The 24644-nt window shown below is 40.4% G+C and overlaps 1 protein-coding gene across 8 annotated transcripts in view; it reads left to right on the top strand.

The window, feature by feature from the left end:
* ADCY4 (adenylate cyclase 4) overlaps window positions 1-24644 on the top strand; it is a 166801-nt gene that overhangs the window by 89697 nt on the left and 52460 nt on the right. For all 8 annotated transcript variants that reach the window (XM_053702263.1, XM_053702262.1, XM_053702264.1 and 5 more), the window contains exon 16: window positions 1024-1108. In XM_053702263.1, the coding sequence (XP_053558238.1) occupies window positions 1024-1108 (85 nt within the window). The remainder of the gene's footprint in view (window positions 1-1023; window positions 1109-24644) is intronic.

The following is a 24644-nucleotide window of genomic DNA, read 5'->3' as shown; positions in this document are numbered from 1 at the left end:
CGGCGATGTGGGGGGCCAGAGGTTTATTGGTTAATAGGTTTATTTAGTGGTGGCGATGTCGGGGAGCGTTGGTTTAGGGGTTAATATATTTAAATAGTGTCGGCGATGTGGGTGAGCCGAAGATTAGGGGTAAATAACTTTATTTAATAGTCTCGATGTGGGTGGGCAGCAGTTTAGGGGTTAATACGTTTTAATATAGTATTTGCGATGCAGGAGTGTGGCGGTTTAGGGGTTAATAGGTAGTTTATGGGTGTTAGTGTACTTTGTAACAGTTTAGTTATACAACTACTGCTCTCAGATGGTGGTATGAATCGTGTCGTATTAGGCTATAACGCAAGCTTTTTAGCCTGAACGCACAACCTGTAATACCAACGCTATAGAAATCCCACACTCAAACGTAATTTTTTTGAGTGCGGAATGGACGTTGCTTTACAGGCTAAAATGCTTGCGGTATAAATATACCGCCGCAACTCGTAATATGCGTTCCCGGCCATTCCACGTGCAATGGACAATTTTTCAGCGGTATAGCTGTACCGCAAAACTCGTAATTTAGCCGTATGTTAGTTATGCAAAACTGGGTAATGGGTAATAAAGGGATTATCATCTTTTTAAACAATACAACTTTTCAAGTAGACTGTCCCTTTAAGCAGCATTGTACTGGCAAGAGCTTATATTTACCTAGATTTTACAAACATAAAGTCAACTTTGTAAAACTCATTTGCATATATTTACCCAGACACTACAGTGGAAACACTTGTGTACTGAAGATTACTGTAGAAAAAAAGTCATCTAATTTGTTTGAATGTGCAGATGTGCTACTCAGTGAAATGTTACATTGAAAGATTTACTCTAATATTCACTCATCACAACTGAATGTTATAATATATACCATCTGTACTAGTCTGTGTGTATGGGTGTGATATTGGTGCATTGGTTACTAACTGTGACTTTTAATGTTTTGCTCAATAGTACATTTTTATTAAAGGGTGTCGGCTGATGATATTCTAAATTCTCTAATTTTAGAACTGCAGCTCTGGGTATCTCGTATGGCATTTCTTTTTTCTTCTTCTTGCTTCTCCTCTTTACGTCTTTTGCTGGACATTTAGCGGTAAGTATTTGTTTTTGGTCTTTGATAGAGTTATAAGTAGTGAAAGGGACATAATACTTATATGCTTAATCACTTGAAAGTGATGCAGCACAACTGTAAAAAGCTCACTAGAAAATATCACCTAAGCATCTCTATGTAAAAAAGGAAGATATTTTACCTCACAATTTCCTCAGCTCGCCAGAGTAAGTGCTGTGTAAAAAGTTATCTTTCAGTTACTGCCCAGCTAGAGGTAAAAAAAGGAAGAAATTAACAGCAGCCAATCAGCATCAGCAGTGCTAAGGCGATGAACTGTTTTACTGTGATCTCATGAGATTTCATTGTAAACTTCCTTAATCTAAATAGGGAAATAACAAATGTGTGCATGAGGCACGCTCACTTGCAAGTACCGGGACAGACATACTGATTTGCTGCTTAAAGTAATTTACAATGGGGTGTGAATACTTAGGACATTTTGAAGTAAAATATCTTCTTTTTATATAGAGATGTTCAGGTGATATTTTCTAGTCAGCTTTTTACCGCTATGCTGCATCACTTTCAAGGGTTTCATCATTTTGGTTACTATGTCCCTTTAAATAACAATACATATGTATGATATTATAGCTATATTCCATCTAAAGTGGAGCAGAGTCCACGGCTTCATTCATTACTTGTGGGAATTAAGAACCTGGCCACCAGGAGGAGGCAAAGACACCCCAGCCAAAGGCTTAAATACCTCCCCAACTTCGCTCATCCCCCAGTCATTCTTTGCCTTTCGTCACAGGAGGTTGGCAGAGAAGTGTCGGAAGATTCTGAGTAGTCTCTTATGGAGGGTAGTACTTCGAAATGGGACTGGAGTTTTAAGTAGTCCTGTCAATCTCTCAGTGAGAGCTTGGGTGAATGATAGAGTCCGGAGATGCAGGAAGAGTCTTTCTGCGAAACCATCCATGTCAGGAGCGACGCTACTACACTGTCACACTTGAGAGGCCGTGTTCCTGTTCCACAGCATAGATTCTGGTAAGATTGTTTCATTTTTTATACACGTAATGAAAACGCAGAAGACAGGGTCACAGTGTGATACCTTTTATCTTTATAGAATCAAGGGTTAATATCCCTGGTAGGGGAATTATTGAACAGGGGAGGTTTGTACATAATATTGTTTATTGTGTCATTGTAGCAATATGTGTGAGATGAGGCTCTGGCAATGGGAGACGTAACGGTTTCTGTGGTCCGGGTCATAGGAGGTGATGAGTGCCCCGGCCATTGGAGGTTATAATGGTGCCATTTTATATATAGTATATCTTGTCTGTAATAAGGGCACAAGCTATGGAGGACTCTGACGCGTTAGAGGGTACTCCCTCTCTAACAAAGTCTAGTACCTGTGTTTATTGTAAGGAGGTTCTAGTAGATCCGCCTGCTCAACTCTGTTCCACATGCCTTGATAAAGTTACGACATCTAGAGAGAATATGTCTAGTACTACTGAGTCGTCCACCTCTGAGGGTTTTTCATCCCGTGAGGTGCATTCCCTACATTCATCTCCGATTACACATGCAGCACCCCAGGGCACGACTATTTCTCCTACGGGAAAGATCCGTTGGCTGCCAGATTTTGCGGATCAACTGCAAATGGCGGTGACTAAGGTTATTAATGCCTTATCACGTTCTGCTAAGCGCAATCGTAAGGTAAGATATGGCGATCTGACCCAGGGGTCATCTAGTCCAATGGATATTTCGGAAAGATTATCCGCTGATGAGGATGACTCCAACTCTTTGGAGGACGTTACTTTTGGGTAGGAGTCTATGTCATCTAAAGCTCCGACTCCAGAAGAGCCTGACTTTAGGTTTAGGATGGAAAATTTGCGCTTTTTGCTGAAGCAAGTGCTTGCTACCCTCAAGGTTCCAGAACCAAAACTACCTGAGGAACCTTTGATTCCTAAGGTTGATAAAGTATATGAGGACAGGGTGGTGCCTCAGACCTTCCCGGTTCCTGTTAAGATGGCTAATATTATTAAGAATGAATGGTAGAGATTAGGTTCTTCATTTTCCCCTTCTTCTTCTTCTTCTTTTTAGAAGCTGTTCCCCGTTCCGGACTCTCAGCTTGAGCTATGGGGGACTGTCCCTAAGGTGGATGGTGCTATTTCTACGCTCGCGAAGCAGACAACGATTCCTCTCGAGGATAGTTTGTCATTTAAAGAGCCTATGGATACAAAGTTAGAGAACATGTTAAGAAAAATGTTTCAACACATGGGGTTTGTTTTTCTTCTGGTAGCTGCGGTTGCCGGTGCTGCAACATATTGGTGCGAAGCTCTATCTGACATGGTCGAGAGGGAGACTCCCCTTGATGAGCTACATGAGAGAATTAAGGCCTTGAGGGTCGCTAATTCTTTTATTTGTGATGCCAATATGCAGATTATTCACCTGAATGCTAAGGTGTCAGGTTTTTCCATATTAGCCTGCAGGGCTCTGTGGCTAAAGTCGTGATCTGCGGACATAACTTCTAAGTCTAGACTGCAATTCCTTCCATTTCAGAGGAAGATTCTGTTCGGTCCAGGATTTGACTCGATTATATCCACAGTTACTGGAGGCAAGGGTGCTTTCCTACCACAGGATTAGAAGGTTAAGCCTAAGAGATCTACTTTTTGTCCCTTTCACCCTGACAAGGTCCAACGCCAACAGCCCGCCGCAAAAGCGGGTCAGTTCAAGGGCACTTGGAAGCCAGCTCAGTCTTGGAATAAGTCCAAGCAGATCAAGAAGCCCGCCGAAACAAAGTCAACATGAAGGGGTGACTGGTTTCCGGACCAAGTAGGGGGCAGATTATCTCTCTTCTCAGAAGCCTGGTTGCAGGACATTCAGGACCCTTGGGTTCTGGAGGTTATCACCCAAGGATACAGGATAGGGCTCAGATCTCATCTGCCCAGTGGCAGATTCCTCCTGTCAAATCTGTCTTCCAGACCAGAAAAGAGAGACACCTTTCAACAATGTGTGAGGGATCTCTCATCCCTCGGAGTAAATGTACCAGTACCCCCAACAGAAAGGGGTCTAGGGTACTATTCAAACCTTTTCATGGTCCCATAGAAGGAGGGCACGTTCCACCCGATTCTGAAAATATTTAAACAAGTTTCTAACTGTTCCACTGTTCAAAATGGAAACAATCAGATCTATTCTGCCCCTAGTTTAAGAGGGTCAGTTCATGACGACAATAGACTTGAAGGATGCCTACCTTCATGTGCCAATCCACAGGGATTACTTCAGGTTCCTGAGATTTGCATTTCTGGACCAACATTTCCAGTTTGTGGCCCTTCCCTTTTGTCTCACAATGGCACTGAGAGTCTTCACAAAGGTTCTGGGGCGCTACTTGCAGTAGCCAGATCCAGTGCCATTACTGTGGTGCCCTATCTGGACGACATCCTAGTGCAGGTGCCGTTGATTAGTCTTGCAGAGGATCACTCGAGGGCCCTTCTTCTTTTGCTCCAATCCCACGGTTGGAAGATAAACTCAGGAAAGAGCTCCCTGATTCCCAGCAACAGGGTGGAGTTCCTGGGAACAATAATAGATTTTATATCCATGAGGATATTTCTCTCAGGTCAGCGACACAGGAAGATTGTGTCCACCTGTCTTGCCCTTCAGTCTTCCTCCAGTCCCTCGGTGGCTCAGAGTATGGAGGTGATCGGGCTCATAATGTCCATCATCAATGTCATTCCATTTGCCAGGTTCCACCTCAGACCTCTTCAGTTATGCATGTTGAGACAGTGGAACGGCGACCATACAGACCTATCTTAACAGATTTCTTTGGACGATCGGACGAGGGAATCCCTCTCTTAGTGGATCCATTCGGAACAACTGTCCCAAGGGACATCCTTCCCGAGACCGTTCTGGGAGATTGTGACCATGGACGTGAGTCTGGCAGGATGGGGAGCTGTTTGGGGTGTCAGGATGGCACAGGGAAAATGGTCTCGAGAGGAGTCTCTCATCCTGATCAGTATTCTGGAACTCCGAGCGATCTACAATGCTCTGAAGGTGTGGCCTCTACTGGGGTCGTTCAGCTTCATCAGATTCCAGACAGACAACATTACCTTGGTGGCTTACATCAACCACCAGGGGGGGAAGAAAAGCTCCCTGGCAATGAGGGAGGTTTCTCAGATATTGGAATGGGCACACATGAGTCCCACAACTGCTCGCTCTCAGCAATCCACATTCCGGATGTGCTCAACTGGGAAGCGGATTTGCCCAGCAGGCAATCCTTCCATCCGGGGGAATGGTCTCTCCATCCCAAGGTGTTTGCAGAGATTTGTCACAGATGGGGGACGCCGGAGATAGACCTCATGGCATCCAGACTCAATTGCAAGCTACCCAGATATGGGTCGCGGTCCAGGGATCCCCAGGCAGAGCTGATAGATGCTTTAGCGGTGCCTTGGGGGTTCAACCTAGTTTACATTTTTCCACCGTTGCCACTTCTACCTCATGTAGTGGCCCGTATCAAGCAGGAGCAAGCTCTGGGTATTCTGATTGCTCCGTTGTTGCCGTGGAGGATGTGGTTTGCGGATCTGGTGGGGATGTCATCTTCTCATCCATGGAGATTACCCTGTCACAAGGATCTGTTGGTACAGGGTCCCTTTCAACATCAAAATCTAGATTCTGTGAGGCTGACTGCGTGGAGATTGAACGCTTAGTCTTGGCCAAGAGAGGTTTTTCTGAGAGAGTGATTGATACTATTGTTCAGGCTAGGAAGCCGGTCACTCATTGCATCTGTCATAAGGTGTGGAGGACTTACTTGTCCTGGTGTGAGAAGCATGGATTTCCTTGGCACAAGGTTAAGGTATCCAGGATTCTGTCCTTTCTCCAGGACAGTTTGGAGAAGGGACTTGCCGCCAATTCCTTGAAGGGACAGATTTCAGCATTATAGGTTTTGTTGCACAAGAGGCTCACTGAGCTTCCTGATATTCAGTACTTTGTTCAGGCTCTGTCTAGAATCAGGCCTGTTTTTAGACAGTCCGCTCCTCCCTGGAGCTTGAAAGTGGTTCTGAGGGTATTGCAGAGGATTCCGTTTGAACCTATGCACTCTATTGACATTAAGTTTCTTTCCTGGAAGGTTCTCTTTCTGTTGGCTATTGCATCGGCTTGCAGAGTCTCTGAGTTGGCGGCCTTGCAATTTGAGCCTCCTAATTTGGTCTTTCACGCTGATAAGGCTATTCTGCGCACTGATTTGGGATTTCTTCCCAAAAATATATCTAACCATAACATCAATCAGGAAATAATAGTTCCTCCTTTGTGTCCTAACCCCTCTTCTCCTAAGGAGAGGTTACTTCATAATTTGGACGTGGTTCGAGCCTTGAAGTTTTATCTTCAGGCTACAAAGGATTTCAGACAATCTACATCTCTTTTTGTGGTGTATGCAGGGAAGCGCAAGGGGCAGAAAGCCTCTTCAACTTCTTTGTTCTTTTGGTTGAGGAGCATGATTTGCTTAGCCTATGAAACAGCAGGACATAAGCCTCCTCAGAGGATCACGGCTCATTCGACTAGAGCTGTGGCTTCTTCTTGGGCCTTCAAGAATAAGGCCTCTATGGAGCAGATTTGTAAGGCGGCTACCTGGTGCTCCTTACATACCTTTACAAAGTTTTACAAATTTGACGTCTTTGCTTCGGCCGAAGCAGTCTTTGGGAGAAAAGTTTTACAGGCTGTGGTGCCCTCAGATTAGGGTCCGCTTTCTTTTGCCCTCCCATTTTTCATTCAGTGTCCTCTAGAGCTTGGGTATTTGTTCCCAGAAGTAATGAATGAAGCCGTGGACTCTCCTCCCCTTTAGATAGAAAACATAAATTATGCTTACCTGATAATTTTATTTCCATCGAGGGGAGTAGAGTCCACGGCTCACACCCGTTGCTCCGGTGTGTGGACCTAAATTTAGTTTTTGTTCTTCTGGCACCATTTATACCCTGATATTTTGCCTACTGTTCCTTGTTCCCTCTGCAGAATGACTAGGGGATGAGGGAAGTGGGGGAGGTATTTAATGCCATGTTCTTAATTCCCACAAGTAATGAATGAAGCCGTGGACTCTCCTCCCCTCGATGGAAATAAAATTATCAGGTAAGCATAATTTATGTTTTTCATCTAAAGGGGAGGAGAGTCCACGGCTTCATTCATTACTTCTGGGAACAAATACCCAAGCTCTAGAGGACACTGAATGAAAAATGGGAGGGCGAAAGAAAGCAGACCCTAATCTGAGGGCACCACAGCCTGTAAAACTTTTCTCCCAAAAACTGCTTCCGCCAAAGCAAAGACGTCAAATTTGTAAAACTTGTGGGTCATGGGTGAGTTTGTAAATATGAACAGATCATCATGTTTGAGAAAATCTATTGCTTTTTATGATTTTTTTTGCCCCTATTCTTGACGCTTAGCTGTATGATATGCCTTATTATAGGCTAAAACTAGTGGTGGTCAAATTTAGAAATCTGTGACTATTGGAATAATATAGATAATTAATAATAATTTGTCTGCTCTTTTTATGTTACATAACAGATTTAATCAACATTTGGGACCTTCACTAATATAGTTATGTGCATATCAATTTTGTATGTCTTGAAATATTAATTTAGATATTCCCACAGTGGCTGGACATTTTATCTTTCTCGAGCCAAAAATGTTAGCTAAAATAATTAAAATCTGTTTATTAGTATGTTCTCACAAAATAGAAGAAAAAAGGTTGGTTGCTCTGACACATTTACATAAATGAAAGGGCCCCTAAATACAGTAGAATTGCATAATTAACTAGTGCCTAATAAAAAAAATTGCCGGCCCCCCCTGTATCATGTGACAGCCATCAGCCAATCACAGACTAGTATACGGATACCCTGTGGTGCCTCAGAAAGTGTGTATATAAAAATAATGTGCAAAATTTGATATTAGAAGTAAATTTTAAAGTTTCTTAAAACTGTATACTCTATCTGAATCATGAAAGTTTCATTTTTACTTTAGTGTCCCTTTAACAAAGAGCCAAAAAAATTCTTGTTCACATTAAACCACAATTTATACTTAATTTGTTATAGGTCAATTGTTTATCGCCCAAGCTAGGTAACACACACACACAATGGCATTCAAATGTTTGGGGTCATTTAGAAATTTCTGTATTTTCCATGAAAAACATACATGAAATGAGTTTGATTAGGAAATATAGTCATTGACAAATTTAGAAATAACTAATTTTAAGTAAAACAATTATTGTGTTTGTCAAAAAATACTCTATGTGCAGCAATTACAGCCTTGCAGACCTTTGGCATTCTAGTTGTCAATTTGTTGAGGTAATCCGAAGAGATTTCACCCCATTCTAGTCTTCCTTCTTCAAGTTTTCCTTTTACCCTGTATAAATATCCAACTTTAACACCAGCAAAGCACCCCAGGCCATCACATTGCTTCAACCATGCTTGACAGAGGGCGTTAAGCACTCATCCAGTATCTTTTCATTTGGTCTGCGTCTCATGAATGTTCTTCTTTGTGATCTGAACATCTTAAACTTAGATTCATCTGTTTATAACACTTTTTTCCAATCTTCCTTTGTCCAGTGTCTGTGTTTTTTTTTTGCCCATCTTAATCTTTTCTTTTTATTGGCCAGTCTGAGATATGGCTTTTTCTTTGCAACTCTGCCTAGAAAGTCAGCATCCCGGAGTTACCTCTTCACTGTTGATATTGCGATTGGTGTTTTGCGGGTACTATTTAATAAAGCTGCCAGTTTGGGACCTGTGAGGAGTCTGTTTTTCAAACGAGACACTCTAATGTATTTGTCCTCTTGCTCAGTTGTGCACCGGGGCCGCCCACTCCTCTTTCTATTCTGGTTAGAGACAGTTTGCTCCGTTCTGTGAAGGGAGTAGCACAAAGCATTGAACGGGATCTTCATTTCTTTTTAAAGACACAATGAGCCCACGGATTTCATCCTTGTGGGATTACGCCTCCTGGTCAGCAGGAGGAGGCAAAGAGCACCACAGCAGAGCTGTTATGTAGCTCCTCCCTTCCCTCCCACCCCAGTCATTCTCTTTGCCTACGTTAGTGATAGGAAGAGGTAAAGTGAGGTGTTAGATTAGATTCTTCAATCAAGAGTTTATTATTTTTAAAGTAGTGCCAGAGAGAGTTCTACTTTGTTCCAGGGTGTAGCCTCTACAGTAGAGCTTTTGGTGGCTTTAAAGCAATAGGAACTGGTGGGACATAATTCTCATTGTGCCTGATATACATATTTGCTGCCCTATTCCAGATAACCTAAGCACAGTTAACTCAGGCTGATCTTTTTCCACAGGGCTATGGGAGGGAGAGGTCCTCTTACACCTGCTGGACTGTCCTGCTGTCGGACAGCATTTAAGGTAAGTGCTGACTTTATTCATTCTGGAGGAGCAAAAGACTCAGATTAAATAAGGCACTTAAGCTTGTTTTGAACATAAGATTATTTTAAGGCTTCTTATGTGGGAACGTTATCCCTTCTTGTATGAAGAGTTTAAATTGACAACTAAGAGTACTGGCACTAGGGCTGGAAGAAAGCTGCCATAAAATGCCTTATTGATAATTCAAGCATAATTTTCTACCATCAAATACTTTATTGATAATTTGATTCCCTATATTTCTGATATAATTTTATGTTTTTTAAAGTGACAGTATCGAGATATATATATATATATATATATATATATATATATATATATATATATAAAAACAGAAAAATTATTTTTTCTTTTGTATTGTAGTATGGATTTAGATGCAGTGCAAAATTTTACTTGCTCCATGTGTTTGGATGCGAATATGGAACCACCAATTCCTTTTTGTCCCTCATGTATTGAGAGGGCTTTAAGTTATAGAGAAAAAAAATTGCACATTGTGTAAGAGACCTCTCTCCCATGGGAGTAATTTGTCCCGTTCCAATACTGGAACAGGGGCAGGGTTTTTATTCAAATCTGTTTGTAGTTCCCAAAAAGGAGGGAAACTTCAGACCTATCTTAGACCTCAAGAGTCTAAACAAGTTTCTCAGAGTTCCATCATTCAAGATGGAAACAATTCGTACCATTCTTCCATTGATCCAGGAGGGTCAATTTATGATGACAGTGGATTTAAAGGATGCATATCTACATGTTCCTATCCACAGGGATCATCGCAAGTTCCTAAGGTTCGCTTTTCTGAACAAACACTTTCAGTTCGTGGCTCTTCCTTTTGGTCTGGCCACGGCACCCAGAATTTTCACAAAGGTTCTGGGGTCTCTGCTGGCGGTTCTAAGACCGCGGGCATTGTGGTGGTGCCTTATCTGGACGATATTCTAATCCAGGCATCACCTTGTCAGCAAGCAAGGTCCCATATCGACATTGTACTACCCTTCCTGAGGACTCACGGGTGGAAGATAAATCTGGAAAAGAGTTCTTTAATCCCGAAGACAAGGGTTCCCTTCTTGGGAACTCTAATCGATTCTATCTCCATGAGACTTTTTCTGACAGAAGTCAGAAAATCAAAGATTCTGGATACTTGTCGAGCCCTTCAGTCTACTCCTCAACCGTCAGTTGCTCAGTGCATGGAGGTAATCGGGTTGATGGTGGCGACAATGGACATCATACCGTTTGCTCGGTTTCACCTCAGGCCTCTGCAGTTAAACATGCTAAGGTAGTGGAATGGAGATTATGCAGATTTGTCTCCTCGAATAGTCCTAGAACAGGAGACGAGAGACTGTCTTCAATGGTGGTTGTCTCTGGATCACCTATTCCAGGGAATATGCTTTCGCAGACCTTCATGGGTGATTGTGACAACGGACTACATAACGACAGTGGCTTACATCAATCATCAGGGAGGAACAAGGAGTTCCTTAGCGATGACCGAAGTAACCAAGATAATCCAGTGGGCGGAGGCCCATTCTTGCCATCTGTCTGCAATACACATCCCAGGAGTGGACAACTGGGAGGCGGATTTTCTGAGCAGACAAACATTTCATCCGGGGGAGTGGGAACTCCATCCGGAAATTTTCTCCGACTTGATTCTCAAATGGGGTTGGCCAGAGTTGGATCTCATGGCATCTCGTCAGAATGCCAAACTCCCGAGATACAGGTCCAGGTCCAGGGATCCCCAGGCCGAGCTGATAGATGCATCGTCAGTTCCTTGGTCCTTCAGCCTAGCATATCTATTCCCCCGTTTGCTCTTCTTCCCCTGGTTATTGCTCGGATCAAACAGGAGAAGGCATCAGTGATCCTCATCGCTCCTGCGTGGCCTTGCAGGATTTGGTATGCCGATCTGGTGGACATGTCATCTCTATCACCTTGGACACTTCCGTTGAGGAAGGACCCTCTCATTTAGGGACCCTTCCTTCACCTGAATCTAGCTTCTCTGAAGCTAACTGCTTGGAGATTGAATGCTTAATCCTATCCAAGCAAGGTTTCTCGGATTCGGTTATAGATACCTTAATTCAAGCACGTAAGCCTGTAACTAGGAAAATTTACCATAAGATATGGCGTAAATATCTTTATTGGTGTGAATCCAGGGGCTACTCATGGAGTAGAGTTAAGATTCCCAGGATTTTGTCTTTTCTCCAAAAAGGATTGGAGAAAGGTTTATCAGCAAGTTCCCTAAAGGGTCAGATCTCTGCTTTATCTATTTTGTTACCCAAGCGTCTGGCAGATGTTCCAGATGTTCAATCTTTTTGTCAGGCTTTGAATAGAATCAGGCCTGTATTTAAACCAATTGCTCCTCTGTGGAGTTTGAATTTAGTTCTTAAAGTTCTTCAAGGGGTTCCGTTTGAGCCTATGCATTCCATAGATATTAAGTTATTATCTTGGAAAGTTTTGTTTCTTGTTGCCATTTCTTCTGCTCGAAGAGTGTCTGAGCTTTCGGCATTACAATATAATTCTCCTTATCTTATTTTTCATTCGGATAAGGTGGTTTTACGTACTAAACTTGGTTTTCTTCCTAAGGTTGTTTCAGACAAGAACATTAACCAGGAGATTGTTGTTCCTTCATTGTGTCCTAATCCTTCTTTTCAGAAGTAACGTCTTCTGCACAATTTGGATGTAGTCCGTGCTTTAAAATTTTATTTACAAGCAACTAAAGATTTTCGTCAATCTTCTTCGCTGTTTATCATTTTTTCTTTCTTTTTGGCTGAAGAGTATCATCCGTTTGGCATACGAGACTGCTAGACAGCAGCCTCCTGAAAGAATTACCGCTCATTCCACTAGGGCTGTTGCTTCCTCATGGGCATTCAAAAATGATGCTTCAGTTGAGCAGATTTGCAAGGCTGCAACTTGGTCCTCTCTTCACACTTTTTCTAAACTTTACAAGTTTGATACCTTTGCTTCGGCTGAGGCTGTTTTTGGGAGAAAGGTTCTTCAAGCAGTGGTGCCTTCCGTTTAGGTTTCCAGTCTTGTCCCTCCCTTATCATCTGTGTACTCTAGCTTTGATATTGTATCCCACAAGTAAGGATGAAATCCGTGGACTCATCGTGTCTTTAATAAGAAAAGAAAATTTATGCTTACCTGATAAATTTGTTTCTTTTTAGACCCGATGAGTCCACGACCCGCCTTGTTCTATGAGACAGGTTATTAATTTTTGTAAACTTCAGAAACCTCTGCACCTTGGCTTTTCCTTTCTCTTCCTAACTTCGGTCGAATGACTGGAGTGGGAAGGAAGGGAAGAGCTATATAACAGCTCTGCTGTGGTGCTCTTTGCCTCCTCCTGCTGACAAGAAGGCTTATTCCCACAAGTAAGGATGAAATCCGTGGACTCATCGTGTCTAAAAAGAAACAAATTTATCAGGTAAGCATAAATTTTCTTTTTCTTGGCAATTTCTCGCATGGAATAGCCTTCATTTCTCAGAACAAGAATAGACTGATGAGTTTCAGATAAAAGTTTTTTGTTTAGGGCCTTCTTAAGCCTGTAATCAAAGCCACAATTGCTGATGCACCAGAAATTCAACAATTAGCTTTGCTAACATAATTGCAAAGGTGTTTAATGGTCTAATGATCAATTTGTCTTTTTAAATTAGGGTTCTTCAAATCACTGGTTGGGACCCATTACTGGGTCGCAACATCATGTTTACTGGGTCGTGACTTGTGTATGTGTGTTGTAGGAGAGTGTGTTGTATGAGAGCCTCTGGTGTGTGTGTCTTTTGTATGAGAGTTTCTGGTGTTTGTGTCTGTTGTATGAGAGTGTGTGTGTGTGGTGTATCTATTTTATGAGAGTGTGTGTGTGTTATTAGCTTTTAAAACACTTTCAAGTTTCACTACAATCAGGAATAAAGTACGCGCACATTTTTGTCACTTTGCCCAAAATTGCCTCTATCTTGTATATCACTTTTCAGACCAAGCATAAAAATAGGGTCGCAAACATATGTGGTATCAAGACACTGGGTCTTGGGAAAAAAAGTTTGAAGAACCCTGTTTTAAATCTTAAACTTGGATTAGCAAACACAACAAATTACAAAACAAATTAATACAACACACAGAGAAAGCCGTGCACTCACTATTAAGCTCTCAGCTAAGATTAAAAGCAAAAATGGGGTGATTACATAAGCCTGTGCACCCTTCACTTGTTCCCAGTTTGTTTGGATTGAGAGCTTGCTAGTGAGTGCAGGGCTTTCTCTGTGTGTTGTATTAATTTGTTTTGTAATTTCCCCTATGGTTCTTGCACCCAGACCTGTCTGGGGTTAACTGCCTGTGACTCTGGAGCATGTTGCAGGGTCATGGGATGTGTACCCGGTCCGGTCTAGGAGTGCATTCCCCTTCCATGTTTTGTATATGACTGGGGTGATTACATAAGCCTGTGCACCCTTCACTTGTTCCCGGAATGAGAGCTTGCATTGTGTGGCTGTCTTAGGGTCCCAGGTTTTTGGAAAGGACCTTGACGTGGTACCTGGGCTTGTCCCATTTGGCCAGATGTGGTATCTAACCTTTCCATTTTTGCTTTTAATCTTAGCTGAGAGCTTGCTAGTGAGTGCAGGGTTTTCTCTGTGTGTTGTAATAATTTGTTTTGTAATTTACCCTATGGTTCTTGCACCCAGACCTGTCTGGGGTTAACTGCCTGTGACTCTGGGGACAGCACAGCTTCTTGTGAGTTCCAGTGAGCACCCAGGGCTGAGCATGTTGCCGGGTCATAGGATGTGCACCCGGTCCGGTCTAGGAGTGCAGTCCCCTTCTGTGTTTTGTATATGACTGGGGTGATTACATAAGCCTGTGCGCCCTTCCCTTGTTCCCAGTTTGTTTTGAATGAGAGCTTGCATTGTGTGGCTGTTTTAGGGTCCCAGGTTTTTGGAAAGGACCTTGACGTGGTACCTGGGCTTGTCCCATTTGGCCAGATGCGGTATCTAACCTTTCCATTTTTGCTTTTAATCTTAGCTGAGAGCTTGCTAGTGAGTGCAGGGTTTTCTCTGTGTGTTGTAATAATTTGTTTTGTAATTTACCCTATGGTTCTTGCACCCAGACCTGTCTGGGGTTAACTGCCCGTGACTCTGGGGACAGCACAGCTTCTTGTGAGTGCCAGTGAGCACCCAGGGCTGAGCATGTTGCAAGGTCATGGGATGTGCACCCGGTCTGGTCTAGGAGTGCAGTCCCCTTCTGTGTTTTGTATGTGACTGGGGTGATTACATAAGCATGTGCACCCTTCCCTTGTTCCCAGTTTGTTTGGATTGAGAGCTTGCATTGTGTGGCTGTTTTAGGGTCCCAGGTTTTTGGAAAGGACCTTGACGTGGTACCTGGGCTTGTCCCATTTGGCCAGATGCGGTATCTAACCTTTCCATTTTTGCTTTTAATCTTAGTTAAGAGCTTGCTAGTGAGTGCAGGGCTTTCTCTGTGTGTTGTATTAATTTGTTTAGTAATTTCCCCTATGGTTCTTGCACCCAGACCTGTCTGGGGTTAACTGCCTGGGACTCTGGGGACAGCACAGCTTCTTGTGAGTGCCAGTGAGCACCCAGGGCTGAGCATGTCCCAGGGTCGTGGGATGTGTACCTGGTCCGGTCTAGGAGTGCAGTCCCCTTCCGTATTTTATATATATATATATATATATATATATATATATATATATATATATATATATATATATATATATATATATATGTTACGGGTAATAATGCGCACTTCTGATCCTCTGGCATCCACCCCAAGTGAATATATACAGGTATAGAAATATATACAGATATATATAGAAATAGAAATGTAAAAATAGAACATTTTCTTCTAAGTTAAAAACATTAGAATATAAAGTATTTATATTCAAAACACAATAAAACACATTAAAATGTATTAAAATTGATTTAAATTATATTTATGTTTCAAGATCTTTTACTGGAAAGGGCTCAAAAGTGTATATATGTGTGTATATTTATATAAAAGTGTATATATGTGTGTATATTTATATAAAAGTGTATATATGTGTGTATATTTATATAAAAGTGTATATATGTGTGTATATTTATATAAAAGTGTATATATGTGTGTATATTTATATAAAAGTGTATATATGTGTGTATATTTATATAAAAGTGTATATATGTGTGTATTTTTATATAAAAGTGTATATATGAGTGTTTATATGTGTGTATATATTTATGTATATACATATTTACACATATAAACAAATAAGTGCACGTGTGTGTGTGTGTATATATATATATATATATGTAATTTTCCCTGTTTGGGCCTTGCACCTAGGCCTGTCTGGGGTTAACTGCCTGTGGCTCTGGTGACAGTGCAGCTTCCTGAGAGTGCTGTTTTGCACTTAGGGCTGTGCATGTTACAGGGTCATAGGATGTGTACCTGGTCCGGCCTGAGAGTGCTGACCCCACCTGTGTTTTGTATATGTTTGGGGAGATTACATAAGCCTGTGAACCCTCCATTTTTTCACAGTTGTTTTTTCACAGTTGTTTGATTGTGAGCCTGCATTGTGTGGCTGTTTAGGGACCCAGGTTTATTTGGAAGAGACCTTGACGAGGTACCTGGGCTTTTCCCATTTGGCCAGATGCGGTAACTAACTCTTCCATTGCTGCTTTTTATCTCAGTTGTGAGCTTGTAAGTGAGTGCTGGACTTTCTCTGTGTGTTATATTAATGTATTCTTTTTTTGTAATTTTCCCTGTTTGGGCCTTGCACCCAGGCCTGTCTGGGGTTAACTGCCTGTGACTCTGGTGACAGTGCAGCTTCCTGAGAGTGCTGTTTTGCACCCAGGGCTGTGCATGTTACAGGGTCATAAGATGTGTACCCGGTCCGGCCTGAGAGTGCTGACCCCACCCGTGTTTTGTGTGTATATATATGTATATATAATGTAATAGAGAGCACTCTCACTTTCAAAGTCCTTCAGCGCCAGGGTGCCAGCAGGTAGGTATACAAGGTGAAGGAAGGCACTCACTGGTCTTTTCATCAAAAGTTTATTTAATCAAGCGTGACGTTTCGGGGACACACTCCCCTTCCTCAAACAAAAGGAAGGGGAGTGTGCCCCCGAAACGTCACGCTTGATTAAATAAACAGTGAGTGCCTTCCTTCACCTTATATATATATATATATATATATATATATATTTATACCTATATTTAGATATGAATATATACAGGTATAGAAATATATACAGATATATATAGAAATATAAATTTAAAAATAGAAAGAACATTTTCTTCTAAGTTAAGAACATTAGAATATAAAGTATTTATATTCAAAACACAATAAAACACATTAACATGTATTAAAATTTATTTAAATTATATTTAAGTTTCAAGATCTTTTACTGGAAAGGGCTCAAAAGTGTATATATGTGTGTATATTTATATAAAAGTGTATATATGAGTGTTTATATGTGTGTATATATTTATGTATATACATATTTACACATATAAACACATAAGTACACATGTGTGTGTGTGTATGTATATGTGTATATATATACAGTATATATATATGTATATAAACATAAACACACACAAATATATATATATATATATATACCCACCCACACATACATATAGATAGATAGATAGATAGATAGATAGATAGATAGATAGATTGCTTAATGTGACCCGCACTAAGATTAGTGTACCATTTGAAATCTAGCTCTATATTGGTAAAACTCAATGCCTCAATTTAAAGAAGGTCAGTTTGAAAAATTCTTCTTCCATGTGCTGCTAGCACTGAATAAAACACATACAATGATAATCATAACAAGACTTCATGAAACTGAATGCATTTCTTTAAAATAATTTAAAGGGATACTAAATCCAATTTTTTTATTTCATGATTCAGATAGATCATGCAATTGTAAGTAACTTTCTAATTTACTTCTATTATCAATTTTTCTTCGTTCTCTTGCTATCTTTATTTGAAAAAGCAGAAATGTAAGGTTAGGAGTAGGGCTGCAACAACTAATCAATAAAGTTGATAATAATCGACAATGGAAATAGTTGTCAACGATTTCCATTATCGATTAGTTGTTCTATTGATTAGTTGGGCTGCTTGCTGCAGCCACACTAGAGAAGGCGTGTCTATTTCTGAGCGTTGAGAAGATCAGAGAAGACTTGTGGGAAGAGAGGGAAGTGTAAAAAAAAGTGCAACTGGGATAGACTGTTCTGAGCTTCTGACTACATCTGCTAACTTCAAGGTGGGTTGGGTTACTAATAACTAGTACTAGCGCAGACAAATGAGGGGGGCGATGGAGGAGGGAGATATTATCGTCTGGCTGCTACTTGACTTACAGTTTTTTTTATTACAGGCAGCTGTTTGAATGAATAATCATAATGTGTGTGTTGCCAGTTTTATGCTCACACATGACTTTTTCTTTGCTTTAAAGTTTTTCAGAGTAACTAACAGTAATTGTAGAGCGTGAGACCGAGAGTGAGACCAACAGAGCTTATGTGACGTCTTATCTGTCCTTGGCTCCCAGCAAGTTACTTGATCCGCACCCTCACCTTAGCCCCTCCCCTTCCATGCGACCCGGTGCCCGCGATCTCCTCACACCCTTAACAGACAACAGCTTTTAATATTAAAAAGAAAAGATCACTGCTGCTGTCACTGTGACTGCTTCTGTTAGGAAGTATTAGGATAGAACAGGGGTGTGAGGAGATCGCGGCACTGGTCGCATGGAAGGGGATGGGTTAAGGTGAGGGTTCGGAATGATCAATTCAATTTATTAACTTGCTGGGAGCCAAGGGGATTTAGACATAAGCTCTGGTCTGGTGGTCTCACTATTTGTACAGAACACTCCTTCCTGTTACTGCTTCTTACTGTTAGGAAGGATTCAAGGATAGCACAGGGTTGTGAGGAGATTGCGGGCACCGGGTCATGGAAGGGGAGGGGCTAAGGTGAGGGTCCGACTCTGGATGAAGTAAAACTTGCTAAAATAATTATAATATATAACCTCTGGTGGTCTTACTGTTTTATTTTACAACACTACTTCCTATGCTAGCTTCTGTAACTGTTAAGGATTGCACAGGTGTGTGAGCTGTGAGGGGATCACGGCACCGGGTCTCATGGAAGATGAGGGGCTAAGGTGAGGGTCTGGAATCGCATCAAGTAACTTGCTGGGAGCCAAGGGGAGATAACAGACATAAGCTCTTTTCTCACTGTGTGTTTTTTTTTATCTAACTCAAAACTTAGCCAAGAGAAGCGCAAGCATACAAAAACACTGAGACCAGAGTTTATGTCTTAATCCTCTTGGTTCCGCCTCCCAGCAAGTTACTTGATCCAGATTCCGGACCCTCACCTTAGTCCCTCCCCTTCCATGCCACCTGGTGCCCGCGATCTCCTTCTCCTCATTCCTCACACCCCTGTGTGCTATCCTTCCTAACAGTTATAGAAGCTACTAGCAGTCACATTAAGGAGTGTGTTGTAAAATAAAACAGTAAGACCACCATAAGAGGTTATTATTATAATTTATTTTAGCAAGTTTTTTTACTTGATCCAGATTCAAAACAGAGTTAGACCCTTACCTTAGTCCCTTCCATGACCCGGTGCCCGCAATCTCCTCAGTCCTCACACCCCTGTCACTGCTATCCTTCCTAACACCAGTACAGAAGCAGTCACAGGAAGGGTTGTAAAATCAAACAGTGAAACCACCAGAGGTTATGTAACTATGAATCAACCAACAGAAAAAAAAATATTTTTAATTTTTAAATCCCTCCCACCCTACAGTCATGATTATTAAATTAAACACCTACTCCTACCCAGTGCCCACCTGCCCACATTCATTGACAGAGTATGTTTGTTCATTAAATTATATTTTTTTACAAATGGTATATTTTTCAGTGTTTTTTTTTTTTTTTATCCGATTAATCGATTAATCGAAAAAATAATTGACCAACTAATTGATTATGAAAATAATCATTAGTTGCAGCCCTAGTTAGGAGCCTGCCCATTTTTCATTCAGCACCTGGATAGCGCTTGCTAATTGGTGGTTACATTTAGCCACCAATCAGCAAGCGCTACCCATATGCCCCAAGGCAGAACAAAATGCAACATTTCTGCAGAAAGAACAGGACACATGCAGGAACTGTAATTACTTTAGCTTTGCGGTGCTGCTCCTTCTCAGACTGTTCTCTTCAAATGGCACTGTGTTTAGGCTGCACAGTGTAAGTTTTCCTTTTGTCAGGGTGCCAGGAATCAGACTGAGACGAGAAGTGCAAAAATAATCACACCTTTATTAATAGCAAAAAATAATAAAAAGTCCACAAGTCAAAAAACAAGCCAGAAATCAAAACCAGAGCTGGTAGTCAGACGAGCCGAGTCAGGAGCCAAAGCGAATAGTCAGACGAGCCGGAATCAGGAACAAGGAAAACAGCAGAGTCAGGAACAAGCCAGGGATCAGGAACCAGGAAGGATGTCAGGCCACCAGGTAATACACAGGAACTCTCACAAACAGGTCTGAGACAACACAAAGGCAAAGCATACTGAACAGAGGCCCTTTAAATAATAAGTGATGACATCACAATTCTGAGACTGCATCCTGTCTCACATGGATGATGCACACCCCCCACAATGCACCATAGTCAGGAAGAGAGGTGAGTAAAATGGCTGACACAACAGGGAAAAAACCCTGACAGTACCCTCCTCTCAACGACCCCTCCCCCACGGGAGGGCAGGAGCATGAACATCAGAGGAGGGAACCCAAGAACGCTCCTCCGGACCGTAGCTTCTCCAGTGAACCAAATACTGTATACGGCAGGAGGACAGCCAAACTCTCTCACCAACCTGGTAGGAAAGCGCGGGCAGATGCCTACGATCAGCCTGGAACTTTTGGCGCTGCATAGAACGATGAAGGCAATCCTGAATCTGCACCCACGTGGAACGGAGTTGCCGAAGATGCTCCTCCAAAGTCGGAATACCCTGAGACATGAATGAATCGGGCAACAAGGATGGTTAAAACCCATAATTCGCCATGAACGGGGATATCTTGGAGGAAGCATTAATAGCACTATTACGAGCAAACTCTGCCCAAGGTAACAGTTCAGACCAATTATTGTGGTGATCTGAGACATAGCTTTTGGTGCTTTTGGAGCCAGGGATAACCCAGAACAACCGGAAAATGCAGAGAGTTTATCACCTGGAACTGGATAACAAATGACCGGATATGCTGTATAATCCGCATTTCCGGTTTACGATTTTCGTCATAAATAAAACTTGTTATATATTATTCTGATAATAGTGATATATGTGAAGTATGAAGTTATTCATAGTATAGCATTCCACATGTGAAAAATATGTGATATATTCAGTTTTTATGTATTTTATTTAGCCTCCGTATATAGGTGACGTCACTTCCAGTTTAGAGAAAAGCCAAAATTAATTTTTCATTATAAGTCAAAAAGAAATATTCTTGACCAGATCAATTAAATTGAATCTATTTTGAACTTATATTCAATTGAATTACTGTTAGAATTTTCGGACTGAGATGTATTTTTTGTATTTTTCGTCTTCCGATAATCGGAGGTTTCTATTGGTCGTGACGTCACCATTGATAGCGCTCTTGGTAGGACAAGAAGGAAGGTGTGTGCTTTGACTAAGAAGGATACCGTTGTGCTCTCTATCATTGGTAGCATTGGAGGTGTGCCTCAGATGAGCTCACTGATTGGGTATTAGTCGTTGCAGATACATCAGAGTTAGCGATGTTATGTACAATCAGATTTTCCAAAACATATAATAATCGAGACTGGTACCATTATAAAGACTAAAGTATAAAGACTAACACCTCCAATGCTACCAATGATAGAGAGTGCAACGGTATCCTTCTTAGTCAAAGCACACACCTTCCTTCTTGTCCTACCAAGAGCGCAATCAATGGTGACGTCATGACCAATAGAAACCTCTGATTTTCGGAAGACGAAAAATACAAAAAATACATCTTAGTCCGAAAATTCTAACAGTAATTCAATTGAATATAGGTTCAAAATAGATTCAATTTAATTGATCTGGTCAAGAATATTTCTTTTTGACTTATAATGAAAAATTAATTTCAGCTTTTCTCTAAACCGGAAGTGACGTCACCTATATACGGAGGCTAAATAAAATACATAAAAACTGAATATATCACATATTTTTCACATGTGGAATGCTATACTATGAATAACTTCATACTACACATATATCACTATTATCAGGATAATATATAACAAGTTTTATTTATGACGAAAATCGTAAACCGGAAGTGAGGATTATACAGCATATCCGGTCATTTGTTATTGATCCCTATATAAGGCTACCGGTAAGAACCTATTACCAGTCTTGATAAAGGCCTATCAAGGGCCAAAACGCGTAGACCTGTACTGGTAAGCCTGATTCCTTTTATACCACGGTATTGTTACTGCTCTACACATTTGCTTTTTTCCTTTCTCCCTATAGGTACACCCCTGTCCCTGTGCACTAGTGCCCATATGTGCTAATTCCTAGGACTGAGGACACCATTTTCTGTTTGATTTTCTAAACACTTTGGCACTCATTTTCCCTTGGTTTTTTTTGCTTTTCGTTTTCTTCACATTTTTATTTTCACATTGGATTTTTTCATCAAGATGTATTTGTCGTTTAACAACGGTTTATTATAGACATTTGGATTTGCTCAGTTGGATTTGCTATAAACTGTCACAACAGACACACCTTTTTTTGAACACTTTTTTTGGACTGCTAATCACAGCCACGAATACTTTCCCACGTACTAATTTTTGCACATTTTTCATATTATTTTTTCACACTTTTTTCATATTTTGCAAGGTTATCTCGCTATTTCCATTGCAATTTTATAATTTTATATTATTCTATATTATTGTACATGGATCCATGTTAATTGTTTTTACCTTTGTTTTTATGATTGTACTTATTTTTATATTGTATATTCATGATCAGATGTTATATTAAATTATTTATCTGTCATCACCTTTGCTCATTCACCTTAGCCTCCGTTTAGGTTGGCACCTGGGGACCCCCCTTTTTATTCTGTCTTTATCTTGGTGATAGCTACGGATCACCTCCCCCGGGCTTATAGGTGTGTATTGGCGCTGAAGTGGGTATCATTACCGTATCTGGGACTGTGTCCCTATCTAAATTACTATTGCTCTCTCTGGTAACTTACTTTATGGTAGTGGGTCCTACAACCGTATCTTATATATTAACTTAACGGCCTTGGGCCTTTTACCCTGCGCTAGCAAGTTTACTATATTGTGCTGGGGTTATTACCCTACGCTTAAGTCAGCTGTGTGAGATATGTTCCACAGTGATTTACTATGTGTGAATTTAAACTTCCTCTAGCCTCAATACTGTTTATATCTGAGTGGTACTGTAACTTTGAATTAGTGGGACTGTGTCCCTATTTCGATATTGACATGGTATAATTTGGCCCAGTCTCCTTACTGATATCGATTTGGGTTCCCCACCCATACTTGTATTCACTACAGATTATTGTTATACACCTATTTTTTAAATATGTTTTATTTTTTGTTTAAGGGATAATTCCCTATTTTATTTTTCATATTAATAAAAGTTATATTTTATACCTCCATCCCTATTATGTTGTATGTCGTTGACTCCTTTACATTACATTAGTCTTTATGGTGTATCTTTCCTGTACATAATATTACCTGTACATAATTTTTACACTGAGCACCCTCCTCAATTCTCTATTTTTGGGGACATTTATTGATAATCTAATCTCTCACACATTACCTTTATTATCTCCTAATAAAATGGACCTTGGGATAGAGTAATGAGGAATTGTCAGTTGTTTTGACCTGACCGACAAAGCAGTGACAAACGGGAGCCAGAAATAGTCCCATGCTTTCCTTGCCGGATTTTTTAAATCTCCTAAGAAAGCAAAATTGCTGGAGAAAATGCATACAATGAATTTTCATGGATTCCTGATTGTCTTTTTAGAAAACAATTGAAGATCCCTCTTTCTAGCACAAGACTAAACAGCTCTGCATTTGTTTTCTTTAAGCAATTAACAAAATTTTGTTTGTTTTTATGAAAAAAATCTCCTTATGACGTATCATTCTCTGGTGTTGGATGGTCTTTAGTTGGAAGTTGGATTTACAATTCTACAGATATGAAATATCAGCAGCAGACCTTGCTTTTAAGGTGTTCTCTTTACAAATTAGTATAGATGCTATCTCTTTTATTACAACCTCATTACCCTCATGGTTCATATGTTCCAGACTGTGTTGCCCTTGTGTAATATTTTATGCTTTAAAAGGCATATAATACCTCATATGTAGTAGTTTAGGCAAAGGATATTAAATGTGAGAAGACAACTAATGTAATGTTTATGTTTGAGATGCATTGTTTACATAAATTACACTTTTAATTACATCAGACTTTTTTCTTTCCTTTGGGTCATTTTCTGGTGCTCAAGATGTTATTCAACTTCATTAGATATAGTTTAGAAATTGTTAAGAGTATAGTAAAGAACCACTAGGTTGTATGCACATTTAATGGAAGAAAGAAAACGAAAATCAACTTCTAAGCACACAGAAAAAAATACTTCCTGCTATCTATAGGCACCAAACTAAAACAGTTGTCACCCTCTTCAGACCTTGTTAACACAACAAACTACCCTCACAAACTGGGAAGCATTCTTTCAGCTAAGCATTTTGCACTTAATGTAAATAACAGAATAATTTTTGTGCATGAAAATGAATACAAACACCTAACTATGCAGGATAGAAGCACTGTTAATGGTTAATTAAAATGTGATCTGCACATAGAGGGAGATGTGAGCAGAGGAGAAATGCATGTACAATTTTTATATTAGTAGAGAACACACTTAAATTTCCCAAAAGTCAAAAAAATATCCTGACATACATCCTTGTGGGCACCTATGAAGATTATATCCCAATTTATTTGTGTGCATATAAATATAAATATATATATATATATATATATATATATATATATATATATATATATATATATTTATGGTGTGTTTTTTTTTTCAAGGTCATGCAACATAATGGCGCCAGACTGCTCTGATGAAAGTCAAGAAATTACCTGACCCTTGCAGCACTAGATCAATACAGGGAAATGCCACACTCTTCTTTATATACTGTATATATATATATATATATATATATATATATATATATATATATATATATATATATATATA

Source organism: Bombina bombina, chromosome 2 (genome assembly GCF_027579735.1).
Source record: "Bombina bombina isolate aBomBom1 chromosome 2, aBomBom1.pri, whole genome shotgun sequence".
Taxonomy (NCBI): domain Eukaryota; kingdom Metazoa; phylum Chordata; class Amphibia; order Anura; family Bombinatoridae; genus Bombina; species Bombina bombina.
The sequence above is the reverse complement of the archived record's forward strand: the minus strand, read 5'-3'. Positions and strand labels throughout refer to the sequence as shown.